General features: G+C 37.3%; 1 protein-coding gene across 1 annotated transcript in view; it reads left to right on the forward strand.

Moving 5' to 3' along the window:
- The window catches only part of LOC117154321 (uncharacterized), a 127,339-nt gene that overhangs the window by 3,888 nt on the left and 102,074 nt on the right, over positions 1 to 21,377 (forward strand). The window contains exon 2 of the mRNA XM_076617366.1: positions 14,018 to 14,172. Within this exon, the coding sequence (XP_076473481.1) occupies positions 14,169 to 14,172 (4 nt within the window). The 5' untranslated portion in view covers positions 14,018 to 14,168. The remainder of the gene's footprint in view (positions 1 to 14,017; positions 14,173 to 21,377) is intronic.

Raw genomic sequence — 21,377 nt, forward strand, 5'->3', positions numbered from 1 at the left:
CACGCTACGAAAATTCATTGAGCAAAATTTTATTTTACAGTTTTCTATGCGCAACGTATTTTGTTCATATAACACGATCGAATTTGGACAGGAAATGGTAATTTTCTTGATACGTATAATACGTGGAAACTCGAACGAGAGACGATAATTTCGTTAAAGCGATACGATTAAGCTTGACCAAGAAGCGATAATTGAATTTAATCGAACGAACGAGATTGGGTACGTGATCGGTCTTACTCGTTCCGTCTGTTCTCGTTTTCTATATCTTTGCCATTTTGCCTCTGTAACTACTTTGTGCGTATTGAAACGCGAAGAACAGTTTTAAAAAATAACTAATTTATGTTGCTTCGGATCCTAATTACAAGAAAATAACGACCGCAATTCGTTTCTATGTTATTTACGCAAGAATGATAATGATATCGTAATAAGTTACGAAAGATAATCGATCTATATTTGAAAACAGATTACGAAAATTGACTCGTCACAAGTAACGTCGCTACGGCTCAAGCAGCAACGTTCAATAAACGAAGCAAATTACTATACATTTAATATCTTCGTAATCGTAAAACTGTGAATTTTCACACTTTTCTCCCTATCCTTTCTTCTTCTCGTTTCCCAATCCACTTGCTGCTAAGCCGGAGATTTTTATCACCACCGCTAAAACAAGTTGAGCTTGTGCGAAGATTCGTTTTACCCGCTAAATATTACAATCATCGTTATACTTTACATATACATGTACACATTCGTCGCACACTATGTATACGTGGTACACGTTTCTACAGTTTTAAGCGTCGCATAAATGCACGAAGCATAGCCTACTGAAACCGTCACAGCTAGCTGAAACCATCTTAAACCGAGTAACCCATGGAAACCCAATAACTCGTCCCATGTTTCCCATGTTCATCCCCTGGACCATGGCCACGTTCACTTCATCCTCCCTTGTAACATACCTGTACAACACCATCCTCCCCAAACAAATCTCTCATCCCTGCAGAAGAATCAAAAGCCCAAGACCCGGGAATCTTGGAAGAGAAAGGTCCCGGGGACGTGTGCTACACACCGGAGACGTATCAAGACCAAAGGGTTGACGATATTCTAATTTCGAGATCGACTGACCTATGCGAATGGTCAGCCCGGCCTAGATTCCCATGGATTTCCCATGGACGAACTCTGGCTACCTGGAAAAGGCAAATTTCTCTGCCGCTGCGAGCAAAAAGGAACGCGCGGTCATCGAATTTTACCTGGACATCCCCGTACGTTTCACTGTGTGCGTGATATATATGATATATATATATATTGTGATACGACGTGGAACCTATTTAAATCAGGTCGAAAAATTCCGTTAGACACAGGTGACCTTCTCCGTGTCCAGCTCACGCGTATCCACGGACGATGGGAAACACAGCGAGAACGCTAATGCGACGAACCGTTGAGGGATGCGGGATATCCTCGCACCTGGACGAAAACCTTCCAACATTATTGGCGTTGTCTTTCGTTTCTCTTCTTCTCCTCTCTTCTTCTTTGCTTCTGGACTTCGTCGTGCCAGGCTCGTACACGGCATTTCGTTAACTAGAGCAACGGCTATCTCTGTCCCCACTTTCGTATTGTTGCGACGAACATGGACGATGCAGTCCGTCAGTTTGATGGTTTGGAAGGACGAACGTTGGATCGGTTGGAATTTTTGACCGTTAGAATGTTTACAGGGTGGTGATTAGGGTGGTGACTCGATCTTATGTAGAGCAACCGACACGTAGCTACGTGTAGGTTGGATATCGTGAGCAGTTGGGCGCGGAGAAGGTGGCCTTCGATGGCGCAACGTGAATTTCCGTTGCAGAACTCGAGAATTTTTAGTTCGATTGTTATTGGCTTTTGGGGATTCTGGCGGGTTTTCGGGATTTCGTGGCGTTTCGGCAACTCTTTTCTTGCAGAATTTTCCGTAATTTTTTAATTAAAAGGATCGAGCGTTAGGTTACGTTCGAATTGATTTTGAAGGATCGAAGCAGGGGAATTTGAAAGTTTGTCGGTTTGAACATTGGAAAATATGGGAACTGGAGATTCGGAGATTTAAAATTTTGGAAATTTAAAAATTTGAAAATTTCAGCCGTTGACAATTTCGAAAGTACGAGATGTGCGAGCTTCGAAATTTTCGAATCTCGAACGATCGATAATCTGAGAATATAAATATTCAAACCTTCCGAAGTTTGGAAATTTGAACATTTAAAAGTTTAAAAATTCAAATGTTTCGACCCTGGAGATCTACCTAAATATTGGAAAATTTCAAAAAGTGAGAAACAGATTATTTGCTTGGTTTCTGTCGCGGATATTAAGAACACGTGTTGTAGGTCATAGATTCGAGCGAATTTTTCTCGGAGAATTGCACGCGTTCCGTGCAGAGCCTTGAAATTTAACCAGGCACGTCAGTAAAAGTTTATCGCCTCTCTTATCATGACCACTACATCGTCATATTCTTTACATTATTCAATAGATATATCTGGAAGAAATATTTAACTTTAGAAGCTGAATCTGTAATTCTCTAGAACGTCCATTACCGATAAATTTTCCGATCTACGAGTCAAATTATAACCAACGAAGCGAAATTCCAAGCATTTTACCATTGCTAAATTCGAAAGAGAATTAATATGCGTGTAGCGATGCGTAAAACTGTATAATAATCGTTGCAAGACATAAAGATTTTTCGAAGGCGAGTATAAAAATTTGTAATCTGCGAAAAAGAAAAATAAGTAGATTTTTATTGTAGCAAGTTATACCGCCGTCCATCGTTCTTGCAACCGTTACTTTTATCTTTATTTATTTACTACCTACAACGTGACTAATGCTACCTTTGCAACAAACCTCGCTTCAACAGAGTCGTTCGTTTTTACCGTGACAATCATAGTTTCCCTCTGTCGTTTGTTCTTTTTTTTTTATTTTTTCTGTTTCATCATCTGCGAACCTACTTTTCTGCATAAGAAATTACATACATCGTTTCGTTAACTTTATTCCAACGTGCGATTACTCGAAAAAGGAATACAGAAAATCTTATTTATAACCATGACCAGTTGAAACCAAGCCTTTTTCCTTTTATCCTTAATTTGTATACAAATCAATCTCTAAAATATCGTCGATGATTGTTTCTCCTGTTTCAACGTATTCGAAGAAAATTCACAAGAAATTCCATCCGCCGCTTCCTCTTACCCCTTACACGCTTCCAAATAGAAGCAAAGAAGACGCACAGGAATCCTATCAGCTATTTCATTAGCGACGTATCAACGCTAAACATCGCCAATCTGATTCTCCTAATTCGTCAATGTATACAATGCCCATTTGGGTTGCAACAAATTAATCAGCGCGAAATTACATCAAACCAGAACCAGTCGTCATCGATCAACCCTTGTCAGCCCAAAAGAACATGACCCGATAGATCGTTCTCTTCGTTGTTCCTCCGCAAACACCCAACGGTTCTCTCCACCCCATTGTCCATCTCCTTCCTACTACGCAAACGGTTTCTAAACTCCGAGCTCGCCGATGTCTGCGCCCCCTTCCTCCTCACCTCCCTGTTCTTCCGGCCTCGCATTAATTTCTTTTCTTCGCCAAGTGTCCTCCAATCGGAGCATCCGGTCAACGAAACGCGGTATACCATATTTTATCGAAGATTTTTTAACACTCGCGTGTCGAAGAAAGGGTTAATGCGAAGTAAGGGCATTTAAACGGGCCCCTTGGAGGGTTATGTACCTGCGTGATCCGCAACGTTTCACCCTTGGGTCTCTTCTGACCTGCGTACCTGACAGCCTCTCCCGTTATACCGGATCATCGCGTCCCCTCAGCCCTTCGACAATCGACGTTTCCACACGCACGTTGCCGATCGAACAGGTAGCGGACAAAGTCCCCGTGGAACGTGCAGGTATACGAACCTATGACCCCAGATCTTGGCCTGGCCCACCTCTCTTCCTCGCCTTATTTCCGGTTCTTCTCTTCTCGATGACCCTTTGCTTCCTCTTCCTTGTTTCTCTTGGATGATCTTGCGAGAAAGATGTTGGCAAAAGCGATTTAACGTTTGCTGAAATTGTAATATTGTGATCATTACAGCGTTCTTGTATTTTGATGGAGACAGTCGACTGGAAGGTTTGTTTGGTTCAGGGAAATTGAGAATTAACTGCACCTATCTGTCTGTCTGTCTGTCTCTTGATTCGGTTAAGATTGGCATTAATGAGAAAGTTATTAAATTGGTGATTCTTAATTGAAAGAGCGAAGATTGATAATAAGTGGACTTTATATTTTTGTTAATTGACGTGTCTGTAAATACAATTTGCAAAATGGGATTCTGAGATAGAAAAATGTTTTATCTATTGAGTATCGATAAAGTTACCGGGTTTTGGATATTTTATTCATTTGTATGTGGTACATGCGTTCTTTGCATTCCTGTATCTTCAAATTTCTATAGAAATCAGCAGTAATTAACAATGAGCAAGGAGAATTTTTAACGAAAATGGTATAAGAGTCTCTGTAATGTACAATGAACAAGATTGATATCGTTGTCTGTCTATATTACTCCAAATATTGCTTACATATTGTTTAAAAGAAAGAAAGAGTTTACAAAATGGTACAATGGTAAAGATTATAAATTTAATAAAAGTGATTAGAAGTTTTAATGAAAATGGTATAAGAGTCTCTGTAATGTAAATAGAATATGAACAAAATTCTGGACAAATATTGTTTGAATATTGTTCGAGTATGAGAAAAGATTTACGAAATGGTACAATGATAAAAATTATAATTTTAATAAAAGCAACTAGAAGTTTTAATGGAAATGGTATAAGAGTTTCTGTAATGTAAATAAAATATGAACAAAATTCTGGACAAATATTGTTTGGATATTGTTCGAGTATGAGAAAAGATTTACGAAATGGTACAATGACAAAACTAGAAGTTTTAATGGAAATAGTATAATAGTCTGTGTAATGTGTAATACAATGAACAAGATTGATATTGTCATCTGTCAATATTATTCCAAATATTGTTCGATCGTTTAAATATCAAAAAGAGTTTACAAAATGGCACAATGATAAAAATTATAATTTTAATAATAAGCAACTAGAAGTTTTAATGGAAATGGCATAAGAGCATGTGTAATGTAAATAGAATATGAACAAAATTCTGGACAAATATTATTTGAATATGAGATGTTCAAGTATGAGAAAAGATTTATGAAATGGTACAATGGTAAAAATTATAATTGTAATAATAAACAACTAGAAGTTTTAATGGAAATGGTACAAGAGTGTGTGTAATGTAAATAGGATATGGACAAGATTGATATTGTTATTGGTCAATATTATTCCAAATATTGTTTGAACGTTTAAACATCAGAGAGAGTTTACAAAATGGTACAATGGTAAAGATTATAATTTTAACAATAAGCAACTAGAAGTTTTAATGGAAATGGTACAAGAGTGTGCGTAATGTAAATAGGATATGGACAAGTTTGATATTGTTATTGGTCAATATTACCCCAAATATTGTTTGAACGTTTAAATATCAGAGAGAGTTTACAAAATGGTACAATGGTAAAGATTATAATTTTAATAATAAGCAACTAGAAGTTTTAATGGAAATGGCATAAGAGCATGTGTAATATAAATAGAATATGAACAAAATTCTGGACAAATATTATTTGAATATGAGATGTTCAAGTATGAGAAAAGATTTACGAAATGGTACAATGATACAAATTATAATTTTAACAATAAGCAACTAGAAGTTTTAATGGAAATGGTACAAGAGTGTGTGTAATGTAAATAGGATATGGACAAGTTTGATATTGTTATTGGTCAATATTACCCCAAATATTGTTTGAACGTTTAAATATCAGAGAGAGTTTACAAAATGGTACAATGGTAAAGATTATAATTTTAATAATAAGCAACTAGAAGTTTTAATGGAAATGGCATAAGAGCATGTGTAATGTAAATAGAATATGAACAAAATTCTGGACAAATATTATTTGAATATGAGATGTTCAAGTATGAGAAAAGATTTACGAAATGGTACAATGGTAAAAATTATAATTGTAATAATAAACAACTAGAAGTTTTAATGGAAATGGTACAAGAGTGTGTGTAATGTAAATAGGATATGGACAAGTTTGATATTGTTATTGGTCAATATTACCCCAAATATTGTTTGAACGTTTAAATATCAGAGAGAGTTTACAAAATGGTACAATGGTAAAGATTATAATTTTAATAAAAGCAACTAGAAGTTTTAATGGAAATGGTATAAGAGTCTCTGTAATGTAAATAGAACATGAACAAAATTCTGGACAAATATTATTTGAATATGAGATGTTCAAGTATGAGAAAAGATTTACGAAATGGTACAATGATAAAAATTATAATTTTAATAAAAGCAACTAGAAGTTTTAATGAAAATGGTATAAGAGTCTCTGTAATGTACAACGAACAACATTTATATCGTCATCTGTCAATATTATTCCAAATATTGTTCGATCGTTTAAATATCAAAAAGAATTTACAAAATGGTACAACGGTAAAAATTATAATTTTTAATATCACACATTAATATTGAAATTTATTTTGAGATTTACTTTACCTCATAAAATTAATTACTACTTTCTCACCACAGCATTTTATTCAATACCTTTTGTAATTTTGTTTTATCATCCCGCTATATCCTTTTATTATTCTGCTTTACATCTTCATTTCGTGAAAAATCAAGTATCCCCAGAGAGATGAATGCCGAGAGAGATCGGATGCTGCGCAAGCGTAATCTTCTCGTTTGCTATTGGTCTCTGGACCACAGCCAATCCTGATATTTATCTCCCCACTTCTCGAATGGTCCAGCCTCTCGTACACTTGTCAGACTCATTTCAATACGATCTCTTATCGCTTCTCTTCCACTTAATTCTATCTTTCCTCGTTGAACTCAACTTTAACCACGATAAAACAGTTTAAAACGAGGAAAAGAGAAAGCATAAAATCAATCATTCAAAACGATCCTTTCTAACGCTCCACTTTGTACCCTTCTAAAGACGAAACGATGTAAAACGAATTTTCTGCCTGTTTCTTTGAACGCTTACTGACAATCTTTCATTTTTCCCAATACCTGCAACCACGTGTTTATCATATATTTATAATATTCTCGCACTTGTTCTTTTATAAATATTCAACGTTATCGCAACGTGCAAATTATAGTTTCCAAGATCTCGAAAGTAAGCGTTTAAATTAGATTTATTAACAAGAAAAAGAAATGAATCTTTATATAAATATTAATTATGCATATATAAATATTTAACGAAAGCGTCGACGTATCCGAATTATCTTACGTCCGGCGAATAAACAAAATGTAGAAAACTCGTAGAAAAATATATGAAAAGAGTTCGACTTCTTTACGAAGCAGAGGAAAAGTAATCTGCTTGTACATTTAGAACGATGGAAATAAACAGAAAAAAAGGGGGAAGCGAAAGAAGAAACGAGCACGTTTTTTTGCATACGAAGCACGGTTTCTCTGGCGCATAATAGTTGCGCAAGCAGCGGACAAGCGCCTGACTTATCGTCACGATGATAAAGACGACCGGTTTCCTTCGGGCCAGTTCGAGCACGAGGAAAAATCGCGCGAGGAAACACCGCCCGTTCAAATCACCGGTTGCCTGAGTTGCTTTCCTCCGACGCGATTGCCAATCGCCAGCCGGTCTACTTTCAACCTCGTAAATCACTTTTGAGACGCATCTAACGCAGTACAACACCTTTTCTTTCGTATTTCTTCCTTTCTTCATTTTATTCCGCTTTTACGTTTTTCACTTTCGAATTGCTCGCTGGAAGACGAAATACGAACACGTAACTGAATTCGCAGTTTTACTTTATCCGAATGGCAACAGCTCTTAATATTGGAAATATTACGTTCGCTTAATTCTACCTGGCTACGTCCAATCGAATTATCGTTCATCTCGTGTGAAAAATTTTGCAGGAAGATTTCGAAGGAAAAGTGGCACAGGTGAGAGAGTGTACGTCGTAAGGAAGGACAAAGGTTGCAGAATTTAAAACGCGGGCGTACTATCGTTGATGGAATAATTACAGAGGATAGAAATACTATTATCGCTCCACTTCCATGGAAAATTTTCTAGGATGATATGTCAATGGAAAAGCGAGAGAGTCGATGTTTCAAGAAAAGACCGAAACCGTAGAATTTATATCGAAACAGGAGAATATTGTCGTTAAATGAAATTCTAGGAACCTGGAAGCTTTCAACAACTCGCGCAATCAACCTCTGCCCAATTTTTATCATTCCAGATCGTTGGAGTTTCGAAATAGACATCGGAAAAGCGAATGTTTGATAGAAAAGCTCGTTTGCTTCGAAACGTCAAATCTAAAGACAGATCTAATTATTGTGATAAAAATTTCTAAAATTCATAACGAAATCTTGCAGACAGAATTGTTTGCGAAATCGAAGATTTCCTTGCAAAAGTTTCTATTTCGATCGGTTACATATTTAATAAAATTTCTCTTGCAGCGATTTTTCCTCTTTATTTCATCTTACAAGATACAGGACACGTTATACTTGCGAGAATACAGAGACCTTTGGCAAAAATTCTTTAGCTCGTTTCCTTGTTACTTTGTTGCTTTGGCTGGAAACTTGCAGCCACCGCTACAGATACAAATTATTTTCTACATCGTCCTATCTATCGCGAGTCTTTGCTCTGGTCTTCCAGACTAAAGCGACCTCCTCGTACGATATTTCTCTTGCAACGTAGAATTCCACCGATGCGGAATTGTCTAAGCGGAAAAAGTTAAAACGGTTCGCCAGACACACGAAACGATAACGACGAAACGCAAAGTGTCTTCTTTGCTCGTAATTACGTGAAAAGCAGGATCGCCTTGGTACTCGGCCGATAATACGCCTCCACCAGCGTACGTGCACTATTCTTAGAAATACTATCGCTACGTGTAAATAAACCGTGCTCGAACCAGAACGGAATGTCGGGAGAAAGTATTCGATTTTCGTTTCCGCCAGTTTCAAATCTTCCTCGAAATTCGAATAATCTGACGATAGTGGGCCGTAGACCTTTTCTTCGAACCCTTTAATCTACCATTACCTTCGATTCGGACTATTTGTAACCAGTCAACAACGTGTTTCTGTGTTGTCGGGGCAGTTGATATTAATTCGCGTAGCATATGAAAATTTATTCTCCTTCATTGCGAGATAGGATAGCTGCGTTATCGGTCTTTCACGAGTCACGTTGTTCGACTTGTGATTAAGAAGCGGAGGAAAATAATAGTTTTTAAAACTACTCCAAGCTTTTCTTCTTTTTTCTTTTTCACTTCCGATAGATACATGCGATTAGATTGGGACTGTTTATGCATTTACAGGAAACTCGAATGGTCAGAATTATTACACGTAATCGAAGTATCTGTAACGTTGTAGCTACAGAATATTTGGCGAATGAGATTCCACTTCTCTCGATTGCGTTCACGAAAATGTGAATCATCCGCAAGTAAGACGTATAAATGTGATACATGGAATTACACGTTAAACGATTTCAACGTTTTAGATCTTAAACCTTCGGTTTTGCCCCGGGAAAACGAATCAGAAGGTTCGCGATACGTCGAAACAAAGCTCAACGTACCATCAGAAATTTGGTCTAAACGCTAGATTCAATTAGTTATCTAAATTAAGTAATATTTACTTATTTATAATACTTATAAATTGTACTTATCTGTAATAAGTATTAACTTATTATAAATAATTAGCCATGTCTAAAATTACTGAAAATACTCAATGCGAGAATTGATTGTAAATTTTAATAAATAAATAAAAAAAAAAAGAGAAATTTGGTCGAAAGCCGAAGAACCACGGACACGTGGAAACTTCGAATTTTGAAAAATCTCCAAAACATCGATATATCGGCCAGTGTTTGAAATTTGCCGATAAGCAAACGCGTAATCGCGAAAGGGTTGACATGATCGAACAGAGTAGGATTAATTTTATTCAGCTTTATCGGTGACCGACATTTATTTTCTAGGTTGCTTGCAACGAAACACGAAACCCGATGCGCTATTTATAATATCGATGTTAATATTTACGAAGCGATTATATCGATTTTGAATACTCGATGATCAATACTTGATTCGTTCTAGATACCTCGGCCTTTCTTCTGCATATCATCCCTTAAAATTTCTAATTCGCATTATCACGCGATGATATTGGCTTGGCAACTAAGTGATTGCGGATTTTCTCATTAGACGGCATTGAGAAAAACCGCAATTACTTTGTTGCCAACCCAATAGATGCTTATCTGCTTCAACGAAATACTTTTCGAGAACGTTTAATCGAACGATTATTTAATGTCTCGTTATTACGTGTACTGAGAAATTCAATTGGATATACAGAGTGTTCTATGGTCGATTATCGAATAAATATTGAAAGAAGATAGGAGTCTACGTTGGAGACGATTTTTTTCTTTTTACCTTCACACGTACCGTCCAGAGTTTAGCATCCGACTTTATCTAAATTCCAAGTATCTCGCTGACGGTATTCTTTCAAATCTTGCTCTTAATTTGATAAAATTCAATCAAAGATGTTGAAAAATTGTCGAAGAATTACCAAAATAATTTCAAGTAAAAATGCACCGTGAATTTAAGACATGCTCATGACAGTTTATTCCTCGAATTTTGAGAAATACTCGCCGCGCGTTTTTATTCCAACGTTTCATGGATTTTAATTTGCATTTGTAGAATTCAATAAACTGCGCAAAATCCAACGTACAGCTGAATCGAAGACACAACGGCGTTAAGAATATTTCGAGGAACGAAAACAAACAGAGTACGTAGGAAGTTGGATAAACGACATTTGTAATTGAATCTAACAATATGCTACGTATGATAGGTCAAGAAAGCTCTATTTTTATATACAATGCTTCGTATAAATTATCATGAAAAAGTGTTTTTCAATATACTTCCGCAATTTTCAATCGACAACGTCATTTCAGTTGAAATCACATATCGAAAATATTCTCATGCGTTGAAACGTATGCAGCAAGTAGGATAATACATTATCCATAATCATAATCTCGATCGTTTACGAGTGAAGTTTCGCTTATGTTTACGGAATATTCAACGTAAAATATGATAAATGCTATTACCTAGCACAAGTAACATTTTGTATAATCGATAGCGTCAGTCATCGATCGAACACAGTACGAAAAGATTCAACGATATTTCTCGAAATATTTCGATCCTCGACGGTCCTATTTTCTTCTTTTTGTCAATTCACTCGATCCTCTACGACGTAAGTTGTAATCTGTATTTGTAATCTAGTGTGTGATGTAGAAAAAAATATCCTGAAATACTCCAAACACGAGATTTCCTACGAACATCAGATACTTTTCAACGTCGGATATTTTTTTTTTTTTTTTTCTTTTATTATAACACAAGCATGCGACATTCGTAAGTAGATACGTATGCAAATTCGCGTTTCTATATCTAGATAGAGAATTTCTTTACCTGTTAATTACTATGGCGAGTATTATATTTCGGATACTTTTAATATGATTTTCTCTCTCTATCGTACGTATTTTATAATTTTTCTATCTTCAAATTCTTCGTAAATAAATAAAAATTGGCGGCGTACCGATGGAAAGTCGCTGTGAGCGAATGCTGCGTTCGATTTATAGGAAATTGCACGATGAAACGATCTCACGGCGAACCGTTTTCGGCTATAGATATCGACGTTTTGCGATATTTGCAAATATTTGCATCCGATCCTCTCGTCTGTCTCGTTCTAACTTACGTTTTTCTTGAAATTCTTATCTTTTAAATATTCTGTCAAACCTCTATTTTTTCTTAATATATATTCCGCAAATAGATACCTGTCTTATTTAGCAATAATTCTTGCGCCACTTGTACGCTATCATAATCGATGACAGCCAAAGTCGCGCATATGTAACACGATCTTTTATACAAAAATTTGTTATTCATTCCGCGGAATTCTGTCGCGTTCTCGTCTACCTTTTCAACATTCTGTCAAACCTCTATTTTTTTTCGATACATATTCCGCAAACAAGCACTTGCCTTATTTTCCGATAACTTTTGTCCGACATGTACGCTATGATAATCGCTGCCAGCCAAAGTCACGCGTACGTAACATGATTCTTTACGCATTCCTCCCGCCCAAATCTTCTACGTTCTCCTTCGAATCCACGTTAAAACGTTCGTATTCAAACGTAGCTTAAACATTCCGCCATATCTCTATCTTCCCTCGATGCTCCGCGAACGCCTTACGTTTTACTCTGCAACGCGATTTCCGCGCGATTCGAACACCGTCGTAACCGCTGCCGTGATTTTTCGTATAAAAATGTCCTCTTACCCTTTGCGCGAAATTCCGCTACGTTTCCCCTTAAATTCGTATCTTCTCGACATTCTCACGCGCCTCTTTCCTCTATTTTCCGCAAACACCAGTTTTACTCCGCAACGATGTTCGCGCAACTCGAACGCTGCCACAACCGCAGCCAGCCGAACTTTCACCAATCGTCGAAGCACGCGTTAAACAGAGGATCGTTGGAAAAATCCGTTGCGTTTGAATACGCATATCCTGCATGCGAAACGCTAAAAAAGAGGGTCGTCCCTTCTTGCGAGGAAAGGAAGAATCGGCCGTCCCCCCGATCGTTAACTGGAGCACGAGCGAAGGGTGATTCCGCGAAGCTACAGCGTGGGGATCGACCGGTATTCATTCATACGCGAAACGCAGATCGCCGATCCACCGTGTGTTCACCTTGAGACCCTCGAATGACAGTCTCGTTGGAATTCTCTGCTGAGGAATTCAGATCGCTTCTGGACACGGTCCAGGAATGTTGCTCGTTCTCTCGCGTCTGACATAACGGTGAAATACTAGCGACAGTTCGTTTATGCAGTTATTCCTTCTTCTTTTTCCTATTGCCTTCCAATCGTTTCTTCTTCTTTCAACCCTTAATACCGTTGTTTGTACACGGTACCGTTGTATTTTTGTTAAACGCGAGAGTAAACACGCGTGGATGATAATCGTTGCCGCGAGTGAGCATATAACGTCGAAAGGGTAAACGGCGTAAGTACAAGGAAGATTAGGAATTATTTTGTTTGCGCAAAGTAGCGATTAACGTCACGTAGGGTAATTTATTTTTTTATTATGGATATACGTAATTTGTTATTAATTTCCTGACGCGTGAATATCACGATAATTTATTGGAACTGGCTGTTCCGTGAATAGTAGAAATTATTGACAACTTGTGGATCATACTGTGATATATTAGGTCGTCCGTTTCTTTGGTTTTGTAAGGAAATAGCGGATGCACAACAGTTTTCGTTTTATATTATTTTATCTATTTTCTTCTATCAAAATAAAGATCGCAACGTTCGATAGATTAGGTTTCATGTTTGTATAAAAGTGAGTCGTTGTAAAAGACGTGAAAAGACACTTCTCGGGCAATCTGATATATTTAAGAATATAATAATAGAAATACATTTACGTTATATCGTGTTAATAATTAATTTCGAAATAACAGTGTAGTATAACGATATATTTATCTACATAGGAGCAATGAAATATACTGATAGTATTATCAGATATATAATAGCATAATAACAATGCAGAGAAAATGATGAAAATCGTGAGTTTGTATTTTAATACGAGAAGATAACACAGTGTCAATAGTCCTCGATTTAAATAATTCGATATCTTCTCTTCAAATCTATAAAGATACCGAGTAACGAAAATCCGATTCGTTCGATTAACAAACAGACGCGTGTTGTTTAACAGTATCGAAATTATTCCTTCCTGCCATTTACGTCTCTTTTATCTCTCTTCTTCTTTTTTTTTTTTTTTTATTTACTCATTTCACACGAACCACGAAATTGAGTTATTAACGACCGCCACTATGAAACGATATTTACAATGGCATTTATACAGTTTACCGTCTCATTACCTGAATTAGTAGGACAGCGAGACACAGTTGGAATTGTTTTGGTTGCAGAGACGCGAGCCGATTCCGTTCGAGTAACTGCGCAATCGATCGATCCGCTGATTCGATTGGCAAACAGAGAACGATCGGTTGTATGAGGCGTCGGAGATTCTTCCTCGTTACCTGGTGGAAAGGTTAGCTTCGCGAGACGACCGAAGACACCATGGGTGAGTGACGTTCATTCTGATTCTGATTTTTGTCTTCCTTCGAAAAAATTCTCCCACAATTTGTCCCTGTTTTTCCTCCTTTCTATTTTCTTTACGCTGTTAACCCCTTCACGTACAATCTCCTATAACCGTTGAAAAATGCACGACCTTATTTTCAACGCGATCGTTTCCTGCCTATGTAACGATATATTGTCTGTAATTCTAACGCTGTAATTCCGATCCTGCGCTTTTATAGTCCGATAAGAAGCAAAGCGCGAGATGGAAGCCGATAGAAAGCAAGTGCCTTTAGAAATACGAAAACGTGATGCGTGTTTATCGGTGCGGAATACGATTGGCTGGTCGTGCGTTAACGGGTTAAATTAATTTTGTTTCGACGTTATTGCCAGTGCACGTATGTAGCTATTCAGATCGCTATGTCAGGTATAACGTGTTTATCTTATTATATGCTAAACGTCACTGTAATTGTGCCGTTGGATCATTGTGTTAATGAATTATGTAATTACGTTAGGATTGATTCGTCGCGTGATATCGATAACGAAGATAATAATAACAACGGCCATTGTATCGTGTCGATGCGCGTGTGTAAGTATACACGTTATACATACGTAGTGGCAGATTGTAAAAAATGTTTGGGGCTTCGTTAAGAATCAGTATCGTTTCGTTGTGTCGCGCGTCCTGTCTACTACGTATTCATTATTCGTTTACACCTCATTCTGCATACTTAGATGATACTTGTATCTGAAATACGATTCACCGACGAATTGGAAATTTCTGCTCGCAACACCATTGAACATGATCATGACTATGAATTGAATATCAACTGGATATGAATTAAATATGAATGCATCGAATATGATTATGAATATGAATTAACGCTCGGATCATGCAACACAAGTACACATTTTGAAATCTCAACGCATAGTCGGCGCTTTGAATTATTATCTGCGTCTTCTCAACACGTTCCCAAGTAAAGATAACGTTCGAGAAGGTCTATCATTGCCAAGGTTCGCCACAGTTTGCTCAAAGATCGATCGAAAACCATCACCAGCAAATAAATCCATCGAGCCTAAGGTTCGTTTCAAATTCTATCGATAAACAATTTCGCAGCTGCTCGATCTGGTTAGCCCTTTAATTGCGAGAGGATCCGCATTTTCAAAAATTCATTCTTCGAAAACCATAGGTTTTCGAGGATTCCAGAATGGCAGTTAATTATTCTACGATAGAAATTCTTCGTTTTATTATTTTCTACAGAATTAATGGACAAAGAGAAAATTAATACCTAGAACAGAGAATCGAATCGACTTGAAACTTCGATTATATTCCATTAGAATGTTTCTCGATAACAATCCAGAAGAGATAATATTTGTTTTTCATTTGAATGTACGCGCGATCTACCGTACGAGACGTACAATTTTCTTTCCCCGTTAAAATTCCACTGAATCGATCAGATAAATCGAAATCAAACAATCTCGTAACTTCTCTGTTTACTTTTCGAAAAAATTAGAAACGAAATACGTGTTCTGCTCTATCGAGTCACGCGTTCGATACTCGTTTCATTTCTCGAGCACATTTTTATCGATGATCGTTTCACGCGGCAGTTCATTGATGAAGCGGGGAAGAGCGGCGGACGAAATAAAAAATTAAATATCAAACTATGTATCCAAGGCGCATCGTGTTTATACTGTAGCCATTTCTGTTTATCGTTTACGAAGACGCTCGTACTTGATGCTGATAAATACGTGCGCGCGCGCGCGCACCAGCAACATTATCAATCGACAATCTTCTTGCTCGTAGCTTTTCCTCCACGTTTATAACGGCATCGATCGATTCCAGATATCCTGACACTCGGAAACAATTTCCCACCAGCGTCCAAAGTGACCAAAGTCCTTCCATCGACCTTTGACACGTTTCTCCGGACTATCGACGTATCGCTCGTTTGGTCCTCCGATTCAAAGGTTCGTCCATTGGGAAATTTTTGTTATTATTTACGAGACAACCCTGAATATAATTCGGGGACCTGAGAACGAGGAATATTTTAAGTTAGAATTTCAATTCGGCACAGGCAATTGCGGGCAAGTAAATAACTTGATACAGAGAATAAGTCGAAGTATAACTTGGAAATATTTGTAATTAGAGCGCAGTCCTTTTAGAGCGAAGAGTATTTAGCAGTGGACTTTCCAAACGATTACTGTTTCCTCTTGTATTCATTGGAATAGTCGCAGAATTTTTGGGAATTATTTTTGCGAGGAGTTCGCACTATGAGAGAATTTCTTGAATTTCCTTCGCTACGGAAAAATGGAATTTCTCTCGTCTTTAAACGAGCGCGTTGCACGAGTTACATATGAAATATATCTATAGATATCTGTTGAATATAATGAAAATTCGTGGTCGAAGTGTATCTTTATAAATGGAATACTTTCGTATCTAACATAATACTGTTGCATTGTATTCGATGAACAATACCTAATACAGTAAAAAATAAGTTATACGACTATGTGTTACAAAGTAAACACGTTCTCCGAGCATTTCATCGAATCTTTCAATTTCTTGTATAATCGTGTAGCAAATTCGTGAAGAAAATATCGCGAATCAAACGAGGGTGATCGTTGCCCTAACGACGAACGGTTCGGAAAGAAGAAAACAACGGTAGACAAATTTCGTCCCGGGATTGTTCGTGCAAATCGTAGCTGGAAGATTCAGGATCCTGAGCAATACATGAGTCACGAGAGCCGCGTTCTGTCAACGCGTGCCTCGATATGCGTGCGGACACGCAGCCCGGAAACCACGTGATTCATCGACCCCGCAATCGGCCAATCTACATTAACAACGTGCTCGGTGATTCTGAATCGGCTTTTCCTAACCCTCTGACCCCTCTTGTCCCTCGCTGTTTTCACCTCCTCTCCTCTACACGAGCAACAACGTACTACCATTGTGTAAAAGCGTCCCGTTACACGCGCAGATACCGCTGGACGCTCGTGGAACTCCAAAGGATCGGAAGAAACGTTGTTTCTTCTATTTTTCCACTATGTTTCTTCTATTTTTCCGTTATGTTTCTTCTATAGGCAGAGTCGAAATTCGTCATGACGTTGATCGAGTGCATCGCTGTTCTTTTACAAAATGTGACGTGAATCTGTGCTTTTGTTAGAGAGGTTTAATTATCTTCACTTTGAGACTGCCAAGTCAGAAGACCATTGGTGTGTTTCGTAGAATGATCTTGTTTTTACAGGAATTTTGAAGGCGTTCTGTTATTACAGAAATTTAATTGCGTTTGAGATTTATAGCGTCGAAAGCTAGTTGATACTTTTTGGTAAAGTAGCGTTAATCTGTGTTTCGTTAGAGAAGTTTAGTTACATCTCAGATTTGTAACGATCTGTGTCGGTCCATTGCTATTTTTCATAGAACGATGTAATCTGCGTGTCCTTACGAAATGTTTAATTACACGGGGAAGATTTCTAATGGTCTAAATCAGTCGATTGCTGCTTTTCGTAAAACAATGCGTTTCGTTGTTGTACAAATCTAATTAGCGACTCCTAACGATGATGGTCGGTGCGTCGTCGTTTTTCATAAAATACAATAACGTACGCCGCGTTTTGCTATTGTAATAAATCAACTGCGTCTGTTGAATTCACGAACACAGATGAAAAATAAAGGAAATTACGATTAGACCGTGAATTTTCATATTCGTGGAAAATTTGAAGGTATGGAAATACGCGTAATGTACACGATATATGAAATATGTGCAGAAATATGTAAAACAATCAAAGTATAATACTTGTAATGTTTAACGACGAGAACTGTCTCTTCAGATCGCGTTTACGAAAGTAACATTGTCGGTATAAAAATATGAATTTGCATAAATATCCGTACTCTACTCGTAACTTCGTCAATTACGAAACGATGGTATGATATTTCCAAGAATTTTCAAATTTTTACACGTTTACGATTTCAATTTGCATATAGTTTACGCAGGATTCGGTGATTTTTCTTTGGTAAATACCATGTTTCACGATTATATCCCGTTTCCTCTCTTTCTCCTTTAACTGTATACTTTTGTCTGTATATTTTTAGAGAAGACCGAGTGCAAAGAAAGATTAGAGAAAATCGGTTTAGGCCGGAAAATATTTGTGTTGAGTCAATTTTAGAAGAAATGTAGCGTTCGATGGTCTTCTTCGCATTTCCTTTTTTCCTCCGTCGAAAGGAAAATCGAGTGAAGTGAGAAATGAAAGAAATTTGACCAATTTTTGCTCTGAACATAGCGTTTCGTTATAATTTTTTTCCCCCTCTTCCCTTTTCCTTCGATCACAACAACAGCAAAAAGGGGGTGATTCTACGCAAACAGAGAAGTCGAAAATATAGAATGAAATTTTTTTTTTAATTTTTCATCGAGACAACGATCTACAATGAGATCAATTATAATCGACTTTGAATTTTCGCTCGTACCGCACGCGTACCGAGCGGAAATTCAAAGTCGATTTTCTCGAAAACAAAGCCTCAAGCGAAAAATTTTTATTCTACATTTTCGACTTCTTTTTTCGCGTAAAATCACCCCCCTTTCCGCTTGTACCACCAGTTACCAACCACCCTGTATAATATATGATAATCTTCAAAAGTACCACGAGGTGCGTATCGATCGAAGAAGTTTTTGTAAAACTACGCTAAAGTCTCGAACGTGGTAGATTAAAAAAGACAGGGAAGTGAGAAAGAAAAAGACGAAAAGAAGGGACAGAAGGCTAAGTGCAAGAGGAATCGGATATACGCGTATACAGACTCAGCTGAGTATTTCAGCACGTGGCAACGTGTGACACTGTGTGTACCTGGCGATGATGTGTGCACGCGTGTACCGCCGTGTTAAATGATAACACATCGAAACAATATAGACACGTTGTTCTTGCGAAAGATACGTACATCGTGGTGTTAGCGACAAAAAGGATACGAGGTGTCCCATCTCGCGATTGTTTGTCTTATCGCTCGATCTGCTCGCTCGTGTATAGGATGTCTTCGAGACTGCTGATCTCACTGAACGAGATTGTTGCAGGAAGAGAATAAAAATAACGCTGCTGAACGAGCAGTTGGTGTGGTCGTCGCAGTGATCAGTCGTAATTCTCTGTATCAGAAGATATTACATTATAAGGTAATTCGCGCGTTCTACTGTTTTGGATAGGAAACGTAGTTTCACGAAATTTTATTTCAAAACAGAGAATTGTTCGTTTCTTTTATCTTATTTGATCTCGATTAGATCGAAAATCGAATACTTTTAATCTTATTCTGATATAGATTCCACAAGTATGGAGAAACACTTTGAAATTTATTATAGGTTGATATATAAGAATAGGCTTATTCTTATTCTTCAGGGCAGAAAATATGATTTTGGTCAATTTTTGTGTAATATATTTTTATGGTATTGGGTTGTCCGAAAGTTTCTTTCGTTTCATAAGGTGATAATAGATCACCAACAATTTCTGTTTTATATTATTTTATTGAATTCTCTATTATTATCTTCGCGCATAATTCAATAAACTAATATACAACAAAAAACATTGTCTATTATTTCCTCATAAAACAAAAGAAACTTTTCAGGCAACCTAATGTACATGTAATAATATAATATACGTAATGTATCTAATATATCGTATTTCGTTGAATTGGAAAATTAGATGTTTTTTTAGATAATCTTGCGCGATACGAAATACTAATAGAATTAATCTCACACACGAATATAACGAGTATAAAACAACTTCTTCCAAAGTACATTCGGATATTCGCGTTTCGTTCTTCCGCATCGTAATTTTCTGCAGTTTTATTAAGAGAAGTTGTACGTATCCGAGATACGCGTCGGGAATTGCTTTATATTGAAATCTTCGCTCGAATTTATTATACTTTAAATATCATTTTGACAATCCCTGTGTGATATTCCTCTTGAGTCGTCGCGCCTCGAATTTACAATGTTCCTCGTTAGTCAATCCAATTTTATAATATCATGCAACGATATTTTCCCTTAATTACCTTAATTCGGTGAATGATTTTTATCCAAATTTCAATTCAAACGAAATTATAGCACAAAGTCACAGTAAACTGTCTGCGAATTGGACGATCAAATAAAAGTTTTATTTCGTCCCGAACACCGAAGGAGAACTCGATTCTTTAAATCGCACGGTTGTTTCCAACGCGGATGTATCACGAACATCCTGTGTACACATACTTCGTACGAATGTAATAACATATATACAGGATGTAACGCGGATAAAACGCAGGTAGTGTGCAGATAATAGAGAAGTGTAGCGTTACAGAGATTAAGCGTGCCACACGATTCACCATCTCAGTCTCGTTCTTTCGCCGTATCACGATTACGACCCTATCGCAATGTCGTTCGTCTCGTTTGTGTCAACAACGTGTTTTGCATAAACGTCACTCAATACCTTGACCTGTTGTCTCGCAGATTTTTCTGTGCCGACTTGCGATTTAAAAATATCAGCTTACACGCGACTAAATTACGATCCACGATTGACAAGATACAAAGAATCGTGCGAAATTCAAAGAATAATTTACCTGTGCCGCGAATTTAATGCAATTCCTATGCGAAATGAAACGAAAATAAAAATAAGTTAAACGATGATGAAACGACCTGTCACGATTTCATTCCGCGCTCAGATAATAAGTCGTATGAAATAGAAGTATTTGTGCTATACGTGTGACATATTGGCAAGTCAGCTTGCCGCGTATTTGAGATTTTCTTCGATTGAATTCGCGTTTTCAAAAGCCACATTGATCGTCACTCCGCTTGCGATCGCGTAAGTTGAAGTCTCTTTGAACCTAAACCTTCGAACGGAACGTTCATTCACATCGTAATAACATCACCGTGAACGCTACCAATTTTTGTTTACCTCCGCCGCGTATTTTTACTACCGAAATATCAATGAATTATAAATAATAATTATAAATTAAGAAATAATTCAACGACGAGAATGCAGATTCCGTTCGCTCGTTCCAAAGACGCACTTTACTCGATCGAAAGTGACTGATGCAGCGGACAAAGCACACCCAGACCACGCCTAATCCGATACGTAATTGTGGAAGTCGAAACAGGTAACAGTTGAAGATAATGCTTGTACACACGCGTACACATACATCGACGCCAACTGATTTATCCATTACACACACCTATAGCCTATCTATAAAATATCTAAATCTAAATATCTAATATCTGC

Source organism: Bombus vancouverensis, chromosome 3 (genome assembly GCF_051014615.1).
Source record: "Bombus vancouverensis nearcticus chromosome 3, iyBomVanc1_principal, whole genome shotgun sequence".
NCBI classification, from domain to species: Eukaryota; Metazoa; Arthropoda; class Insecta; order Hymenoptera; family Apidae; genus Bombus; species Bombus vancouverensis.